The 17,890-nt window shown below is 38.9% G+C and overlaps 1 protein-coding gene across 6 annotated transcripts in view; it reads right to left on the bottom strand.

Annotated features, from left to right (window-relative positions):
* Cnbd2 (cyclic nucleotide binding domain containing 2) overlaps positions 1 to 17,890 on the bottom strand; it is a 71,325-nt gene that overhangs the window by 18,295 nt on the left and 35,140 nt on the right. For all 6 annotated transcript variants that reach the window (XM_074074665.1, XM_074074666.1, XM_074074669.1 and 3 more), the window contains 2 exons: positions 2,397 to 2,574; positions 24 to 144 (listed from right to left, as the gene is read on the bottom strand). In XM_074074665.1, coding sequence (XP_073930766.1) covers positions 24 to 144; positions 2,397 to 2,574 — 299 coding nt within the window. The remainder of the gene's footprint in view (positions 1 to 23; positions 145 to 2,396; positions 2,575 to 17,890) is intronic.

Genomic DNA, 17,890 nt, shown 5'->3' with positions numbered 1-17,890 from the left:
AACAAAGCTCTTTGCACACTCACCACAAGTTCTCCTTGCTCCACAGTATGGATCTTCATGTAGACGCCCACCACAGCCTCCTTGGGAAGCTCGCCAAACTTGGTATTGACCATGGGACATTTGATTGATTGGGGATACTTGGATCTGAAACGTGACAGTTTGTTAAAGAGAACTCTTCTGTAACACAGCCAGCTCATGAGGCTCTACGTAATCAGCCCTTACTCTACTGCATACTGAGAGTTCCTCTCCTGGAGAATTCACACCTCAGAAGATGAGAGAACTCAAAATCAAGCTCTCAGAGGTATAATAGGGAAGAGACTTTAGGGAGGAAGGAGCTAGGATTCCTTTAAACCCCTGAAAGCTGTTACTTGAAGGGCTTATGATCCCATGCAGCTGAATGAGGCAGACAGAGAATTCAAGTCACCCAGGAAAGGATTGGAGCTCAGGATTATTTGATGCAAACTTCATATGGAAGAAGGAATTTCTAACAGTCAGAGAACTGTCTGAAAATGGAACAGGCTACTCTGACAGAGAGTAAGCTCTGTAACCCCAGAAACACAGCAGAAGTTGGGGCTCTTTTTGACAGGAAGGCAGAGAAGAAATGACTTATTTGTTTTTTCAGGCTTCCCTGGGTGGCCTGTAGCTGCTGAACCTTGTTCATATTGGGGTTAATTTTATACAGACAATCCTGTTGTACTTTCTTTGATCTTTGTTTAAGGAAGAAGGAAGAGACGGGTTGTGCCATTTGCATTAGAGGTTAAGAAAAAGATTATTTACCAGCTGAGAAACCAGCTGGACTCAATACATAAACAAGACACGTTTCAATCCCAACCCACCAGGAAATTACTTGAATGGCACATGCCCAGCATATTCTTCCATGTTTTACTTCTGGATCCAACTTTTCCCTTTTCCTTTATTGATTCATAGCAGAGAAGCTGGGTTCTGTTTCATTTCTACCTTTGGAAGATCAGGGATCAGGATTCTATGTACTGGGTTCCTTGGACAGAATATATATTGGAAGAAAAAACAACTCTGAAGTCATGGGATGCTCATTATGAAGGTCAGCAGCTTGGAATGTTAGTGGGCAAAGTGAAGAGACCCTAGGGAAAGCAGAGATGTTGTGACATTGATGCCATTATTAGTATTCTTATAATGCTCTAATTTCAAATTTAATGGGAGGAGGGGGCTCATAATGCTCCAGGCCCAGCACTGAGTGTCCTTTTCCACACCTCATCCTCTCCAAGAAAGACAAAGTGCACCAGTAGCTCATGCCTATAATCCTAGCTACTTGGGGAGACTGAGATCAGGAGGGTTGAGGCTAGAGAACAGTATCGGCAAATAGTTTGTGAGACACCCATGTCCAAAATAACCAGAGCAAAATGAACTGGAGATGTGGCTCAAGTAGAGCATCTGCTTTGCAAGCACAAGATCCTGAGTTCAAACCCCAGTCCCATCCAAAAAAAAAAAAAAGTACAGCCCTCAATGTGAATCTGTCTCATGCTAGTTGTGATAACTGTATTGTATAACAAGACTGAGAATTAACCAGCTATTCAGCTTTGAATCCTGGCTCTACTCTTTCCTACATATATGACCTTGAACAAGCATTCAATCTCTGTATACACCTTGGTTTTCTCACCTGAAAAGTGGAGGTGATACTAACAGTACTCCTAGGGTTATTTGTGAGGATTAAATTAGATAATTCAGTACCAGGCACAGAAGCATTCTGTAAGTGTTAAGTATAATAATTGGTATCTCATTTAACTGGCTTGCAAAAACTCTGAGACTTAGGAACTATTATCTATAGACAAATAAGGCTTGGAGAAGTCAAGTCTCCTGCCCATGGTAACAAAGGCAAAATAAGTGGCCAAGTCAGGATGTAAACCTGGGTTGGACTGATCGTAAGTCAGACTCTTACTTCCTGTACTACAGCTGCCTCCCTTAGAGGCACAGGAGCTTCTGAAGAAGCTCAGAGTCAAAGGGTCCAGCAACACATACAGAATGCCACAGCCTGATGATCTTTCCTGCTTCTCCTTCCTTACATGACTTACTGAGGCCCTGAGAAAAGAAGTAGCTAGAGGCAGAGAATGCAGATCCCAAATATCAAACCTAGAACCTCTCTAGGCTACCCCACAAATGTGCCACCCCTCTGGAATTGACCTATCTGCCATCTCTGCTACTCTCCTTTGCATCTCTGACATTCTGCCATTAGAAGTCATTGCCCCCTTTACAATCACATCCAGAGGGATGGGGGTAGAACACCTGCCTAGCAAGCACAAGGTCCTGGGTTCAAAACCGATGGCTGAAAAAAATAAAAAGAAAGAAAGAAAGAGAAGAAAAGAGAAGAGAAAAACCCCAAATACATCCAGAACCTTCTATTTGCTAAGAGTTGAGCTTACTTGATCTTCGGGCCCAGCATTTTGGGAAAGCTATTTTCTGAGGTTTCAAGCTTCTCACTTAAACTTGTCCCCTGTTGCTCACAGGCTTTCTGGAGATGCAGAAGTTTCAAAGGGCTGAAGTCCTGCAGAGGATATGATTTGATCCGGAATTCCTTAAATCTCTGTGCTGGAGATGGCTCTGTTAGAGAAAACACAGGAAAGCATGTTAAAAGGTCTTTGCATATGTGACAATGGTGGAAGTATATCATAGTAACCTGCTTGAATAGCTTGGCACATAAAGAAAATTGAAAAGAAAATCACTATGCCATGTCCCTCTGTGGAGGGCCCCATGCAAGATCTTTCCATCTGTTACATCCAGACAAGTGTGATTAGACAGAAGAGATAAGATGAACATCAGACAGTTCAAGTCACCCAAAAAAGGACTGAAGCTTGGATCTGAACTCAAGTCTATTTGATTCAAAGCTCTTATCTTTCCATTAATAGATCATATTTGCCTTGGTTTTCAGTCTGGGTTTTCAAATTGGGGCAGAATGGGAGTTTAGTGTGGTGGTAAAGTACTTGCCTAACATGAACAAGGCTGTGGATTTGATTCTCAGAACCACTGAAATTGGGGCAGGAGTAGCAATAAAAGATATATGGATGACTAACCATAGAACTTTGGGCAAGTTACATACTCTCTTGGAGCCCTGACAGAACTATTGTAAGAATTACAAAGTAACAGAGGGGGTAAATTTGACCTACGTACATTATTTATCACAATGAAACCCCTTTGTATAATTCACTTACACTAATTTAAAAAAAGATTAAAGTACCACTTGCCTAGCAGAGTGCTTGCATATAATAGAGCCTCAGTGAGAGTAACTGAAAAGATCTCCAATACTACTCAGAAATAATGAGCAAACCAACTACTCAAAAATACTATGCTTAGTGCAAGAAGCCAAAGAGCTGAAACTGCACGATTCCATTTATGAGACGCCCTAGGCAAGATGACAGAAAACAGATCACTGGTTGTCTAGGGCCCCAGGAGAGGTGGAGGCTGACTAGGAAGGGGAACAAGGGAACTTTCTGGTGATAAAAATGTTCTGTAACTCGACTGTATGGTTACATGGAGGTATGAATTTGTCAAAATTCATTGAAATGCACATTTAAAATGTGTGCAACTTTATAGTATAAAATTATACTTCAATACTGATTTTTTAAAAGAAATGTTAACAGAAATAAATTCAAACTCCACAAGGAGTAGGCCTAACTGAGTGAATGCTTATAAAAAATGCACCCTGACTTATTTGTTTATTTTTGGTGGTGCTGGAGTTTGAATTCAGGGCCTCACACTTGCTAGGCAAGTGCTCTATCACTTGAGCCATTCTGCCAACCAGGTCTGACCTTTTTGAAAGGCATTCTGGCAATATCAATATTTTAAGTGTACACAGCCAGTATGCACTACATCTTGATCTAGTAACTTAAAATAATTTGTCTAATGCATTTCCTCATAAAGAATACAAAGATAAACCCACCAGGACTTTACCACAGTAGAATGAAAAACTGTACAGTGAAAAATTGAAAATAACTCAAAATATCTGTAAAAGGTAATTAACTATGGCATATCCATATAATAGGATAAAAGCCAGTTACTAAAACACATGGGTTTTTATGGGTTGGAGGTGTAGCTCAAGTGGTAGAGCGCCTGCCTACCAACTTGAAGCCCTGAGTTCAAACCCCAGTACCACCAAAAAAAAAAATAATAATAATTATAGACTTCTGCTTCCAGCCAAGATAGAATAACAGGGACCAGAGGTTGCTCCCATCTGAAACTACTGAAATATGGACATGATGTATGAAAATGGTTTTGAAGACACTGACACCAGGCAATGAAGGACACCTTGCAAGACAGAAAACAAATATGATGAGCTCTACTATTGCCCCCAGACTACTGCCTGGAGATTTCTTGAACTGTGGCACAGGGAGGGGAAGCCCAGGTGAAGTCTATCAGTCTCTTTGAATTAATGAGATAGAACAGAGAATCAGGGGAAGGGAAGGCAGCTTAAGTTCATAGAGCAGAATACCAGAGAGGAGAGAGCTCCACAAAGAAAGAACTCCAAAGCTCTGCAGGGGCCTCCCCTTGAGGTTAGGCTGAGCACTGACCAGTCATGTGCACTAGGAAACTGCCTGTGGTAGGCAGCCTCCAAGATGGACCCCATTCATTCCACCTCTTGGTCACACACTTGCATATAACTTCTCATGAAGCATGAGCAAGGCTCACTTTGAAAGAACAGAATTCAACAGAAGATACTTCAGAGATTAGGCTACAGAAAGACTACATTTTCCATCTTGGACATACTTTTGCTTGCTCCTTCTCATTCTTGGGGAAGCAAACTACCATTCATGAAATAGCCCTGTGAACCTACCCCTGAGGCCAGGAACTAAAGCTTGCCAGTAGCCATATGAGTGAATTTAGCAGTGGCTCTTTCTCAGTTGAGCCTTCAGGTAAGATCATAACCTTGGCAGACAACCATAAATTCATAAGAGATCTGTTTTGTTGTTTTGAGTCACGGTCTTGTTTTGTGGCCCAGGTTGGCCTCAAACTTATGATACTCCTGCCTCTGCCTCTAGGGTGCTGGGATTATAGGAGCTGTGTACCACCATGCCCAGCTTTATGAGAGATCTTGAGACATAGGCACAAAACTAAACCATACCCAAATTTCTGACCCATAAAATCAGAACTTACATAGGACCAGAAATAGTTCTCACCAACATGAATAGAAAACCTCCTAAGTACAGTAAGTCATGAGTACTGTAGAACACTAAGAATGAGTTTACATCATGAATGAGAAAAATTAACTGTATACTGAATATTGCACTGACCCCACCAACAAAGCTTAAAAGTTAGCCTTGAAAAGATCAAAATAGGGCTGAGGGTATGGCTCAAGTGGTAGCATACCTGTTTGCCAAGTGTGAGTTCAAATCTCAATAAAAAAAAATCAGAGAAAAGATTGAAATATTTCCAAGTAATTTAACCTCATCCTTGAATAATTCCCAGGAATATTTATAGGAATGATAAAATATGTAGCATTCAAAATTTGTGTTTGTCTGGTATCCTATTAAAAACTACCAAGCACAAAAAGAGGTAGGAAAATATGCATATCATATGAAGAGAAAAATGATGAACTGAAACTGGTCTAGAAATGACAATGATGATAGAATAAGTACACAGGACAATAAAACAGCTGTTATAACTATATTCCAAAGAAGAAACATTGGATGTTTTAAGTAGAGACATGGAAATTATTTTAAAGAAGAACCAAATCAAACTTCAGAATATGAAAATTACAATGTCTGAAATGAAAATACACCAGATGGGGGATGATAGAGTGGCTCAATTGGTGGAGTGCCTGTGACTGCCTAGCAAGCATAAGGTCCTGAGTTCAAACCCCAATTCTGTCGGAAAAAAAAAAAGAAAGAAAATATACCATGTGGGAGTAATAGCATATTAGACAATGTCAGAGAAAGATTAGTAAACTTGAAGTCATAGCAATAGAAACTATCCAAAACGATAGGCAAAAAAAAAGATTTAAAAAGTTAAATAAACACAGCATTGTTTACTTACAATAGTGAACTGTGAAACAGTTTTAAGCAGTCTTACATACATATAATTGGAGTCTCCAAAGTGGGAAGAGGGAGACAGAAAAATATTTGAAAAAATAATGGCCAACATGGGTGCTGGTGTCTCACCATCTGTAATCCTAGCTACTTGGAAGGCTGAGATTGGGAGGACCAAGGTTCGAGGCCAGCCAAGGCAAATAGTTCAGGAGCGCCCATCTCCAAAATAACCAGAGCAAAATGAACTAGAGATGTGTCTCATATGGTAGAGTACTTGCTTTACCTTGAAAACCCTGAGTTCAATCCCCAGTTCCACCATAAAAAAGCCCAAAATTTCCAAATCTGATTTTAAAAATATTAAACCCAGAGATCCAAGAAACTAATGAACCCCAAGCATAGAAACATGATAAAAACTACACCAAAGCACAACATAATTAAATCACTTTAAAGTACTGATAGAAAAATTTTAAACCAGCAAGAGCAAAAAGGTACATTGTGTATAGAGGGTGTACAAGTTATACAAAAATAAGAACATTAGCAATGCTGCAATGTTGAAAGCAATGCAAGCCAGAAGACAACTTGAGTGCAACATCTTTAAAATATTGAAAGAAAATCTCTTCACCTGGAATGCTATACCTAGTGAAAATTCTTTTAACAATGAAGATGAGATTATAAGCACGTTTGTAAATGCTACAAGGTACCCCCAGTACAACAATAATATGATAATAAAAATAAATTTATAAAAAGCTTCTCTTTTCCAAAACTTTTTTAGTGTACTCTTGGCTACCAGACTGTACAAGTACAGAATAGAGAAAGGATGAAAGAACAATAAAGGAATGATTTGAAAAACAAAACAAACAATGGAGATGAAATTGTTTTCAGACAATAGAAAAATTCACCACCAACAGACCAACTATAAGAAACGTTAGAAATGTGGATCTAAAAGAGAATAGAAATCTATATACAAAGGAATGAAGAGTTTAAGAAATGGTAACCATGTAAAGTAATATACAGGACTTTTCTTATTATTTAAATAGATTTAAAATATAATTGTTTAAAGCAAAAGTAATAATGACATATTGTAAAGTTCTTAAAATTGTGAAAGTAGTATACATGACAGCTCATTATCTTAGAGGTAAGAAGTGGAAGTGTACTAATGTAAGGTTCCAATTCTATATGTGAAATGGTACTATATACTTGAAGGTAGACTGGGATAAATTAAAGGTATATACAATAAATCATAAAGGAATCACTAAAATAATACAAAAAGAAATAGCAAAATGAAACAATGAAAGTTTTTAAGCATAAAACAAAATGTTTTAAGTAGAAGAAAAAAAACTTGGAGAAATAAATAAATACAAACCAGTAATATCACCGCTGAAAAAAAAGAAATGGCAAATAGGCTAATGAAGAAAATAAAATTAAATCATACAAAATAATCCAAAAACCAGGGGCAAAAGGAAAATGGAACAGGTGGGACAATAGAAAATAAACAGCAAGATAGCAGAGTTAAACCCAACCACAATCTATAATATGAAATGACATCTTAATCAAAAGGCAGATATTAGCCAGGCATGGTGGTACAGGCCTACAATCCCCAGGATTTAGGCAACTGAGGCAAGATCCTAACTCAAAAAAAAAAAAGCTGGCATAGTGGGTGGCTCCTGATTCTTGTCTGTCTTCTTACATACTTGAAAGGCAGAGATCAAGAGGATAAAGGTTCAAAGCCAGGATTGGCAAAAAGTTCGAGAGACTCCCATCTCAAACCAATAAAAAGTTGAGCATGGTGGTGTGTGTGTTTCATACCAGCTACACGGGAAGTGTAAATAGGAGGATCACAGTCCAGATCAGGTTGGGTATAAATGTGAGACCCTATTTGAATAAACAACTAAAAGTAAAAAGGACTGGGGTCTTGGCTAAAGTGGTAGAGCACCTGCCCAGCAAGTAAAAGACACTGAGTTCAAACCTCACTACTGCCCCTCCCCCACAAAAAAAAGGGCACAGAATGTCAGATTAGATTTTTTTTTTTACTTTTTTTTTTATTATTCATATGTGCATACAAGGCTTGGGTCATTTCTCCTTCCTGCCCCCACCCCCTCACTTACCACCCACTCCGCCCCCTCCATCTCCTCCCCACCCCCTCAATACCCAGCAGAAACTATTTTGCCCTTATTTCTAATTTTGTTGTAGAGAGAGTATAAGCAATAACAGGAAGGAACAAGGGTTTTTGCTGGTTGAGATAAGGATAGCTATACAGAGAGTTGACTCACATTAATTTCCTGTGCGTGTGTGTTACCTTCTAGGTTAATTCTTTTTGATCTCACCTTTTCTCTAGTTCCTGGTCCCCTTTTCCTATTGGCCTCAGTTGCTTTTAAGGTATCTGCTTTAGTTTCTCTGCGTTAAGGGCAACAAATGCTAACTAATTTTTTAGGTGTCTTACCTATCCTCACCCCTCCCTTGTGTGCTAAAGCTTTTATCATGTGCTCAAAGTCCAATCCCATTGTTGTGTTTGCCCTTAATCTAATGTCCACATATGAGGGAGAACATACGATTTTTGGTCTTTTGGGCCAGGCTAACCTCACTCAAAATGATGTTCTCCAATTCCATCCATTTACCAGCGAATGATAACATTTCGTTCTTCTTCATGGCTGCATAAAATTCCATTGTGTATAGATACCACATTTTCTTAATCCATTCGTCAGTGGTGGGGCATCTTGGCTGTTTCCATAACTTGGCTATTGTGAATAGTGCCGCAATAAACATGGGTGTGCAGGCGCCTCTGGAGTAACCTGTGTCACAGTCTTTTGGGTATATCCCGAGTGGTATTGCTGGATCAAATGGTAGATCAATGTCTAGCTTTTTAAGTAGCCTCCAAATTTTTTTCCAGAGTGGTTGTACTAGTTTACATTCCCACCAACAGTGTAAGAGGGTTCCTTTTTCCCCCGCATCCTCGCCAACACCTGTTGGTGGTGGTGTTGCTAATGATGGCTAGTCTAACGGGTGAGGAGGAATCTTAGTGTGCTTTTAATTTGCATTTCCTTTATTGCTAGAGATGGTGAGCATTTTTTCATGTGGTTTTTGGCCATTTGAACTTCTTCTTTTGAGAAAGTTCTGTTTAGTTCACTTGCCCATTTCTTTATTGGTTCATTAGTTTTGGGAGAATTTAGTTTTTTAAGTTCCCTATATACTCTGGTTATCAGTCCTTTGTCTGATATATAGCTAGCAAATATTTTCTCCCACTCTGTGGGTGTTCTCTTCAGTTTAGAGACCATTTCTTTTGATGACCAGAAGCTTTTTAGCTTTATGAGGTCCCATTTATCTATGCTATCTCTTAGTTGCTGTGCTGCTGGGGTTTCGTTGAGAAAGTTCTTACCTATACCTACTAACTCCAGAGTATTTCCTACTCTTTCCTGTATCAACTTTAGAGTTTGTGGTCTGATATTAAGATCCTTGATCCATTTTGAGTTAATCTTGGTATAGGGTGATACACATGGATCTAGTTTCAGTTTTTTGCAGACTGCTAACCAGTTTTCCCAGCAGTTTTTGTTGAAGAGGCTGCTATTTCTCCATCGTATATTTTTAGCTCCTTTGTCAAAGACAAGTTGGTTATAGTTGTGTGGCTTCATATCTGGGTCCTCTATTCTGTTCCACTGGTCTTCATGTCTGTTTTTGTGCCAGTACCATGCTGTTTTTATTGTTATTGCTTTGTAATATAGTTTGAAGTCAGGTATTGTGATAACTCCAGCATTGTTCTTTTGACTGAGTATTGCCTTGGCTATTCGTGGCTTCCTGTGTTTCCATGTAAATTTCATGGTAGATTTTTCGATCTCTTTAATGAATGTCATTGGAATTTTGATGGGAATTGCATTAAACATGTAGATTACTTTTGGGAGTACCGACATTTTTACTATGTTGATTCTACCAATCCATGAGCATGGGAGATCTCTCCACTTTCTAAAGTCTTCCTCAATCTCTTTCTTCAGAAGTATATAGTGTTCCTTGTAGAGGTCTTTCACATCTGTTGTTAGGTTTACACCTAGGTATTTGATTTTTTTTGAGGCTATTGTAAATGGAATTGTTTTCATACATTCTTTTTCAGTTTGCTCATTGGTAGTGTATAGAAATGCTAATGATTTTTCTATGTTGATTTTATATCCTGCTACCTTGCTATAGCTATTGATGATGTCTAGAAGCTTCTGAGTAGAGTTTTTTGGGTCTTTAAGGTATAGGATCATGTCATCTGCAAATAGGGATATTTTGACAGTTTCTTTCCTATTTGTATTCCTTTTATTCCTTCTTCTTGCCTAATTGCTCTGGCTAGGAATTCCAGTACTATGTTGAATAGGAGTGGAGATAGTGGGCATCCTTGTCTGGTTCCTGATTTTAGAGGGAATGGTTTCAGTTTTTCTCCACTAAGTATAATGCTGGCTGTAGGTTTGTCATATATAGCTTTTATAATGCTGAGGTACCTTCCTTCTATTCCTAGTTTTCTTAGAGCTTTTATCATGAAATGGTGTTGGATCTTATCAAAGGCTTTTTCTGCATCTATTGAGATGATCAAGTGGTTTTTGTCCTTGCTTCTGTTAATGCGGTTTATTACGTTTACTGATTTTCGTATGTTGAACCACCCTTGCATCCCTGGAATGAAGCCTACTTGGTCGTGGTGAATAATCTTTTTGATGTGTTGTTGAATTTGGTTTGCCATAATTTTGTTGAGGATTTTTGCGTCAATGTTCATTAAGGAGATTGGCCTATAGTTCTCCTTTTTGGAGGTGTCTTTGCCTGGTTTTGGGATAAATGTAATACTGGCTTCATAAAATGTGTTAGGCAGTTTTCCTTCCCTTTCTATTTCATGGAACAGTTTAAGGAGGGTTGGTATCAGTTCTTCTTTAAAGGTCTGATAGAATTCAGCAGAGAATCCATCAGGTCCTGGACTTTTCTTTTTGGGGAGACTCTTGATTGCTGCTTCAATTTCATTTTGTGTTATAGATCTATTCAGGTGATTAATTTCCTCTTGGTTCAGTTTTGGATGGTCATATGTATCTAGAAATCTGTCCATTTCTTTAAGATTTTCAAAGTTATTTGAATATAGGTTCTCAAAGTAGTCTCTGATGATTTCCTGGACTTCCATGGTGTTTGTTGTTATCTCCCCTTTTGCATTCCTGATTCTACTAATTTGGGTTTTTTCTCTCCTCATTTTAGTCAGGTTTGCCAGGGGTCTATCGATCTTGTTTATTTTTTCAAAGAACCAACTTTTTGTTTCATTAATTCTTTGTATGGTTCTTTTGGTTGATTTTTTGTTTTTTTTTCGTTGATTTCAGCTCTTATTTTTATTATTTTTCTCCTATTTGTTTTGGGATTTGCTCGTTCTTGTTTTTCTAGGAGTTTGAGATGTATCATTAGGTCATTGATTTGGGATCTTTCAGTCTTTTTAATATATGCACTCATGGCTATAAACTTTCCTCTCAGGACTGCCTTAGCTGTGTCCCATAGGTTCCGGTAGGTTGTGTTTTCATTTTCATTGACTTCCAGGAACATTTTAATTTCCTCTTTTATTTCATCGATGATCCATTCTTCATTAAGTAATGAGTTATTCAGTTTCCAGCTGTTTGCATGTTTTTTGTCTTTACTTTTGTTGTTGAGTTCTACTTTTACTGCATTGTGATCAGATAGTATGCACGGTATAATTTCTGTTTTCTTATATTTGCTGAGACTTGCTTTGTGCCCTAGGATATGATCTATTTTGGAGAAGGTTCCATGGACTGCTGAGAAGAATGTATATTGTGTAGAAGTTGGATGAAATGTTCTGTAGACATCAACTAGGTCCATTTGATCTATTGCATATTTTAGATCTTGGATTTCTTTATTGATTTTTTGTTTGGATGACCTATCTATTGATGATAATGTGGTGTTAAAGTCTCCCACAACCACTGTGTTGGCGTTTATATATGCTTTTAGGTCTTTCAGGGTATGTTTGATGAAATTGGGTGCATTGACATTGGGTGCATACAGGTTGATAATTATTATTTCCTTTTGGTCTATTTCCCTTTTTATTAGTATGGAATGTCCTTCTTTATCTTGTTTGATCAATGTAGGTTTGAAGTCTACTTTGTCAGAGATAAGTATTGCTACTCCTGCCTGTTTTCGGGGGCCGTTGGCTTGGTCAATCTTCTTCCAGCCTTTCATCCTTAGCCTATGCTTATTTCTGTCGTGAGATGGGTCTCCTGTAAGCAACAAATTGTTGGATCTTCCTTTTTAATTCATTTCATCAAGCAGTGCCTTTTGATGGGGGAATTAAGTCCATTAACATTAAGTGTTAGTACTGATAGGTATGTGGTGATTCCTGTCATTTAGTTGTCTTAGTTGTTTGAAGGTTTGATTGTGAGTACCTAATTGAGGTTACTCTCTACTGTCTTGCTTTTTCTTTTCCTGTGGTTTGGTGCTGCCTGTCTTTTCATGGTTAAGTTGGGTTTCACTTTCTGTGTGCAGAATCCTTTGTAGTGGTGGCTTTGTGGTTACATATTGTTTTAGTTTCTGCTTATATTGGAAGACTTTTATTGCTCCATCTATTTGAATGATAGCTCTGCTGGGTAGAGTATCCTGGGGTTGAAGTTATTTTCATTCAGTGCCTGGAAGATCTCACCCCATGCTCTTCTTGCTTTTAATGTTTCTGTTGAGAAGTCTGCTGTGATTTTGATGGGTTTACCTTTGTATGTTACTTGTTTTTTCTCTCTTACAGCTTTCAATATTCTTTCCTTAGTTTCTGAACTTGTTTTAATGATGGTATGTCGTGGGGTAGTTCTATTTTGATTTGGTCTGTTTGGTGTCCTGGAGGCCTCTTGCATCTGTATGGGAATATCTTTCTCTAGATTTGGGAAATTTTCTGTTATTATTTTGTTAAATATATTATGCATACCCTTCACTTGCACCTCTTCTCCTTCTTTGATGCCCATGATTCTCAAGTTTGGTCTTTTGATGGAGTTGGTGAGTTCTTGCATTTTCTTTTCACAGGTCTTGAGTTGTTCAATTAATAGTTCTTCGGTTTTTCCTTTAATTACCATTTCATCTTCAAGTTCTGAGATTCTGTCTTCTGTTTGTTCTATTCTGCTGGATTGGCCTTCCGTTTTGTTTTGCAGTTCTGTTTCGTTCTTTTTTCTGAGGTTTTCCATATCCTGGCTGGTTTCCTTTTAATGTTGTCTATTTTTGTCCTGAGTTCATTTATCCATTTATTCATCATGTTCTTTCACTTTGGTGTTTATACAGTGCTTCTATGGTTTCCTTTATTTCTTCTTTTGCTTTTTCAAATTCTCTATTTTTGTTGTCTTGGAATTTCTTCAGTGTCTCCTGTACATTATGGTTGACCCTATCCAGTATCATCTCTATAACATTCTCATTGAGTACCTGTAGTATGTCTTTTAAATTATTCTTGTGGGCTTCATTGGGTCCTTTGGCATAGTTTATCTTCATTTTGTTGGAGTCTGGATCTGAGTACCTGTTTTCTTCATTCCCCTCTGGTTCCTGTACTAATTTTTTTGCTGTGGGGAAACTGGTTTCCCTGTTTTTTCTGTCTTCCCGTCATTGTCTTTGGTGTTGTTACTGTCCCTGTACTGCATGCAATTAAGTATTTTCTAGCTTGTAATAATAACAATGGTAGTATTTAGAATGGAAGGGTGAGCTGATATGGAAAGCAAGAAGTTAAAGAAATGGGAAAAACAAATACACAGACTGGAAGGAGAAAACAGAACAAGGTATCAGACAAGAAGGTTTCAAAGGTATAAACAGGGAGCTTTAGTGTACTAATTGACAGTAAGCTGAACAGACATTAGAGAGACAGAGGATTGAAAATCAAAAATAAAAAAAATAAAGACAAGAATAAAAATAAAAAATAAGTAAATGAAAGAAAAATCTATATATAAAAATGTACTAAAATAAAATGAAAAAATAGAAAATTAAAAAAAAAAACCAATAAACCAAAAAACCAAAAAACCTCCAAGTTCAAATGCAATGAAGTTTCAGTCTTAATAATTTGGGTGTCCGCCTCAGTCTCCAATCCTGGAGATGGTGCCTCAGATGTTGTTCTGTAGTTGTCTCATCAAAGGGGATGCTTAAAGTAGAACAAAAGTACACACACACGCACAAAAAAAACCCCACCAAGTGTCCCAAGTTCAAATGCAATACAGTTTCAGTAAGTTTTTCAGCTTGCAGGTGTAATTCGGTTGTTCTCTCATCAAAGATAGGGAGACAAAGGAAAAAAAAAGAGTCTGGAGACAGTTCTGAGAATGGTATCTGCAGCTGTGGCTTGCCTGCCGCTGCTGTCAGCCTGCTGTTGCTGGAGGCATTATTTATGCAGATCTCAGGGGTGAGCTTAGCACTCACCTGGCCCTGCAGGCTTTGTTTGCTCAGATTTCTCCTGTGCGTGAGCCTCTGCTACAAGCTTTCCCCTTTCCAAGCACACTGGGAAAAGTGACACTGTACCCGCGTTGTGAGGCCTGCGTGTTTATTTACAGTTCATGTGGGAGGTGGGTCTTCCCCCGTCTCCTGTGCAGTTTTCCTCCCACCACCACTTTCACAAGCTTTCCTGCTCCTGATTACTGGGCGGGGCTGCTGCTCCTGCCAGCCGCCATGTTTGTTTACAGTTCACATGGAAAGTGGGTCTTCCCTCCTCTCCAGTGGAGTTTTCCTCCCTCCACCACTCTCACAAGCTTTCTCGCTCCTGGTTGCTGGGTGCGCATCCCCGCTCCCACCAGAGGCTCTCCGGCCAGGCTGGCTTGTTTATTTACAGTCCCGGGAAGGGTTCCCTTCCCCCAATCTTCGGCGCTCATTGCGCCCCACCCTCTCTCCTGCGTGTCTTTATTGCTCTTATTGCTTATTACTCAGTTTCTCCTTTTTTCCCTAGGTGGAGGTTGGTCTGTCCAGGGGGCTATGCTGCTCTGGCCCAGGCTTGTCTGTGGGAGTACCGCGTACCGCAAAGCTCACCTGGTCCGCATCTTCCCAAGCTGTCTGGGCGCTGGCGACTGACGGCCAGGGGGCCCTCCTGGTTTCTCCGTTTAATGTGAAGTGGAGATTTTCTGCGCCGGCTGGAGGTGTGGAGGGGTCAAAGTTATGCCTCTTCTCAGTGATTATGCCTGCAAAGTGTGTCTCCAGTGTCTCTCCAAGATTTCACTATAGGAGGCTTGCTTTCTGCTTCCTCCCTCTAGCCGCCATCTTGGAATCCCTCTGGATTTTTTTTTTTTTTTGGCAGAGCCTCATGCTTGCTAGGCAGGCACTGTTACTGCTTGAGCCACTCCACCAGCCCAAAATAAGGGTTTTTATTATTTTTTGCTTGTTTCTTGCACTGCTGGGGATCAAATCCTGGGCCTTGGGCATGTTAGGCAAGTGCTCTACCACTGGGCTACAGCCCCAGCTGTCAGATTGGATTTTTAAAAAAATCAAAGTGAGACCCAACTTTATGCTGCTTTTAAGAAACCTACATTAAATATAAAGATACAAATAGAGTAAACACAAAAGGATGGAAAAAGATATATCGAACTAATATTAATCAAAAGAAAACTAAATTAAATCAAAAGAAGTGACTAAATTAGAATCAGGAAAAGTAGATTTTAGGTCAAAGAATATTACCAGGAACAAAGAAGTTAATTTTATAGTGATGAATAATTCAAACCTGAAAAATCTATTCCTGAACAAGATAGCTTTAAAATACATGAAGCAAAACCTGATAGAAAGCAAGGAGAAAAATATATCTACAATTAGAGTTGGAGGTTTTTTTGTTTTTGTTTTTTATTTTTGGTGGTACTGGGGTTTGAACTTAGGGGCTCATACTTCCAAGGCAGGCACTCTGGCACTTAAGTCACTCTGCTAATTTTGGGTATTTTTGAGATAGGGTCCCACAAACTATTTGCCTGGGCTAGCTTCGAACCTTCATCTTCCTGATCTCTGCCTCCTGAGTAGCTACAATTATAGGCAGAACCACTGGCGCATGGCTGTAGCTGGAGATTTTAACAGCCTTATCTACAAACAATTGTAAAAGTAGATGGAAAAGGATATAAGTGATTTGACTAACACTATCAACCTGATTAATATTCATAGCACACTGCACACAACGACAGCAGATTCTTTTCAAATGCAAATGGAGCATTTGCAAAAATAGATTATATTCTGGGCCATAAAACAAGTTTCCATATACTTAAAAGCATTCAAATTACACAAAGTGTTTTATCGTAGGAATCAAAAACAGGAAGATAGCTGGGTAGTCCCCAAATATTTAGAAACTAAATAATACCCTTCTAAATATTCAGTGGGTCAAAGAAGAAACCAAAAGGGAAATTTAAAAGTATTTTGAATTGAATGACAATGAAAACACAACATATCAAAATCTGTGGGGTACAGTTTTTTCTATGGTGGACTGACAATGGAAAAGGGAGACAAAATTGATATGAAAACTGATACCCACTGAGCGCCTCCAGGCCCCTGAGTACATTCCCTTTCAGCTTCCTAGTAGCCATGTGATAATGGTAATGAACACCTACTATATATTGATGCATACAGATAGTGTTATAAGAGTTTTATATGTTAATTTGCTGAATACAGCAATATATGAAGTAGGGACTGTAATTCATGTTTTACGACCCTGAGGGCACAGGTGTGCAGGGACAGAATCACTTTCTCCAGTATCACAAAGGACCCTGTGTTTCAAACACAAGTAATGTGGCTCCTGAACCTATCTTCTTAACCACAACACTACCCATGATGGACACGAAGAAACCAGGACCAGAGACTTTAAGTACTAGCTAAAACTACCCAGCTACGTGGGATTCAGACCCAGCTCTGTGTAGCTCCAAGTTCTCTCTTTTTTTTTCTCCACCTTTCTCTTCTGTTTCCCTGTGTTGGTCTCAGTTCTAATTTCAGGAGGACTGGCCACATCTGCAAAGTGATGAGGGCCAGGTTAATGCCTAGATTTTAATCTCAAGGGACTGGTGAGATGCACATTAGTGCTTGATACTCAGTAAAATGTAAAACACCTGAACTGCAAATTTTTGTTGCAGGCTGGAGTTTCTGACCCAAGTAAATGAGACAAAAGAAATCTCTGGCAGACAGAAAAATAAAGGAAAATGCCTTCACTGAGATGTGAATGGAAACAACTCTGCCCCAGAGTCAGGAAGCCTGGTTGTTACCCTGGCCAGTTATAGAGACTGTTACTTGACAATGTCTCTGTCCAACAGTAGGAAACAGAGAATGAACAAGGCTGGAGTGTTTTATAAAGAGAATAAAGTCTGAGCTTTGGAATCAGCTGGGCCTAGACTCTGATTTATTTATTACCTCCATTTTTTTTATTACCTCTATCAGCCTTAGACAGAGATTACCTCTCTGAGCCTCAGTTTCCACATCTATAATCATATCTTCCCAAAAAGCTATTATAAGAATCATATATGTATAAATAGCCAAGTTAGATACTTGGCATATAATCAGAGTTCAGTAAGTGATAATTGTTATTATATTACCAAATATATGAGTTCTGATAGGCTCTGGGAGCACATGCACACATTTGCAGTTTGGGATGTATCCAAAACCACACACAGCAGCTAATATTTGTTTGTCCACTGACTCTGTGAGTCACTTTCTGAACAGCCACTAGATGCCATGTGTAGTCATAGGCCATGGGAATACAAAGCCCTTATAGAGCCTAAATTCTAGGGAAACAGCTATCTAATAATCACTTCAGATCCAGTTATATGATTTCAGTGGGGTTAAACTGCACAGAAGGGAAATACAGAGTACTTGAATGAGCTATGATGAGGGATGAAAAATGCTGACCCATCATGAAAAATCAGGGAGAATTCTCTGAGAAAAGGATGTTTAGTCTAAGATCTAAAAAAAGAAGTAAGCTGGGCAAAAAGGGA

Source organism: Castor canadensis, chromosome 5, assembly GCF_047511655.1.
Source record: "Castor canadensis chromosome 5, mCasCan1.hap1v2, whole genome shotgun sequence".
Lineage (NCBI taxonomy): Eukaryota > Metazoa > Chordata > Mammalia > Rodentia > Castoridae > Castor > Castor canadensis.
This window is presented reverse-complemented; position numbering and strand designations above follow the sequence as displayed.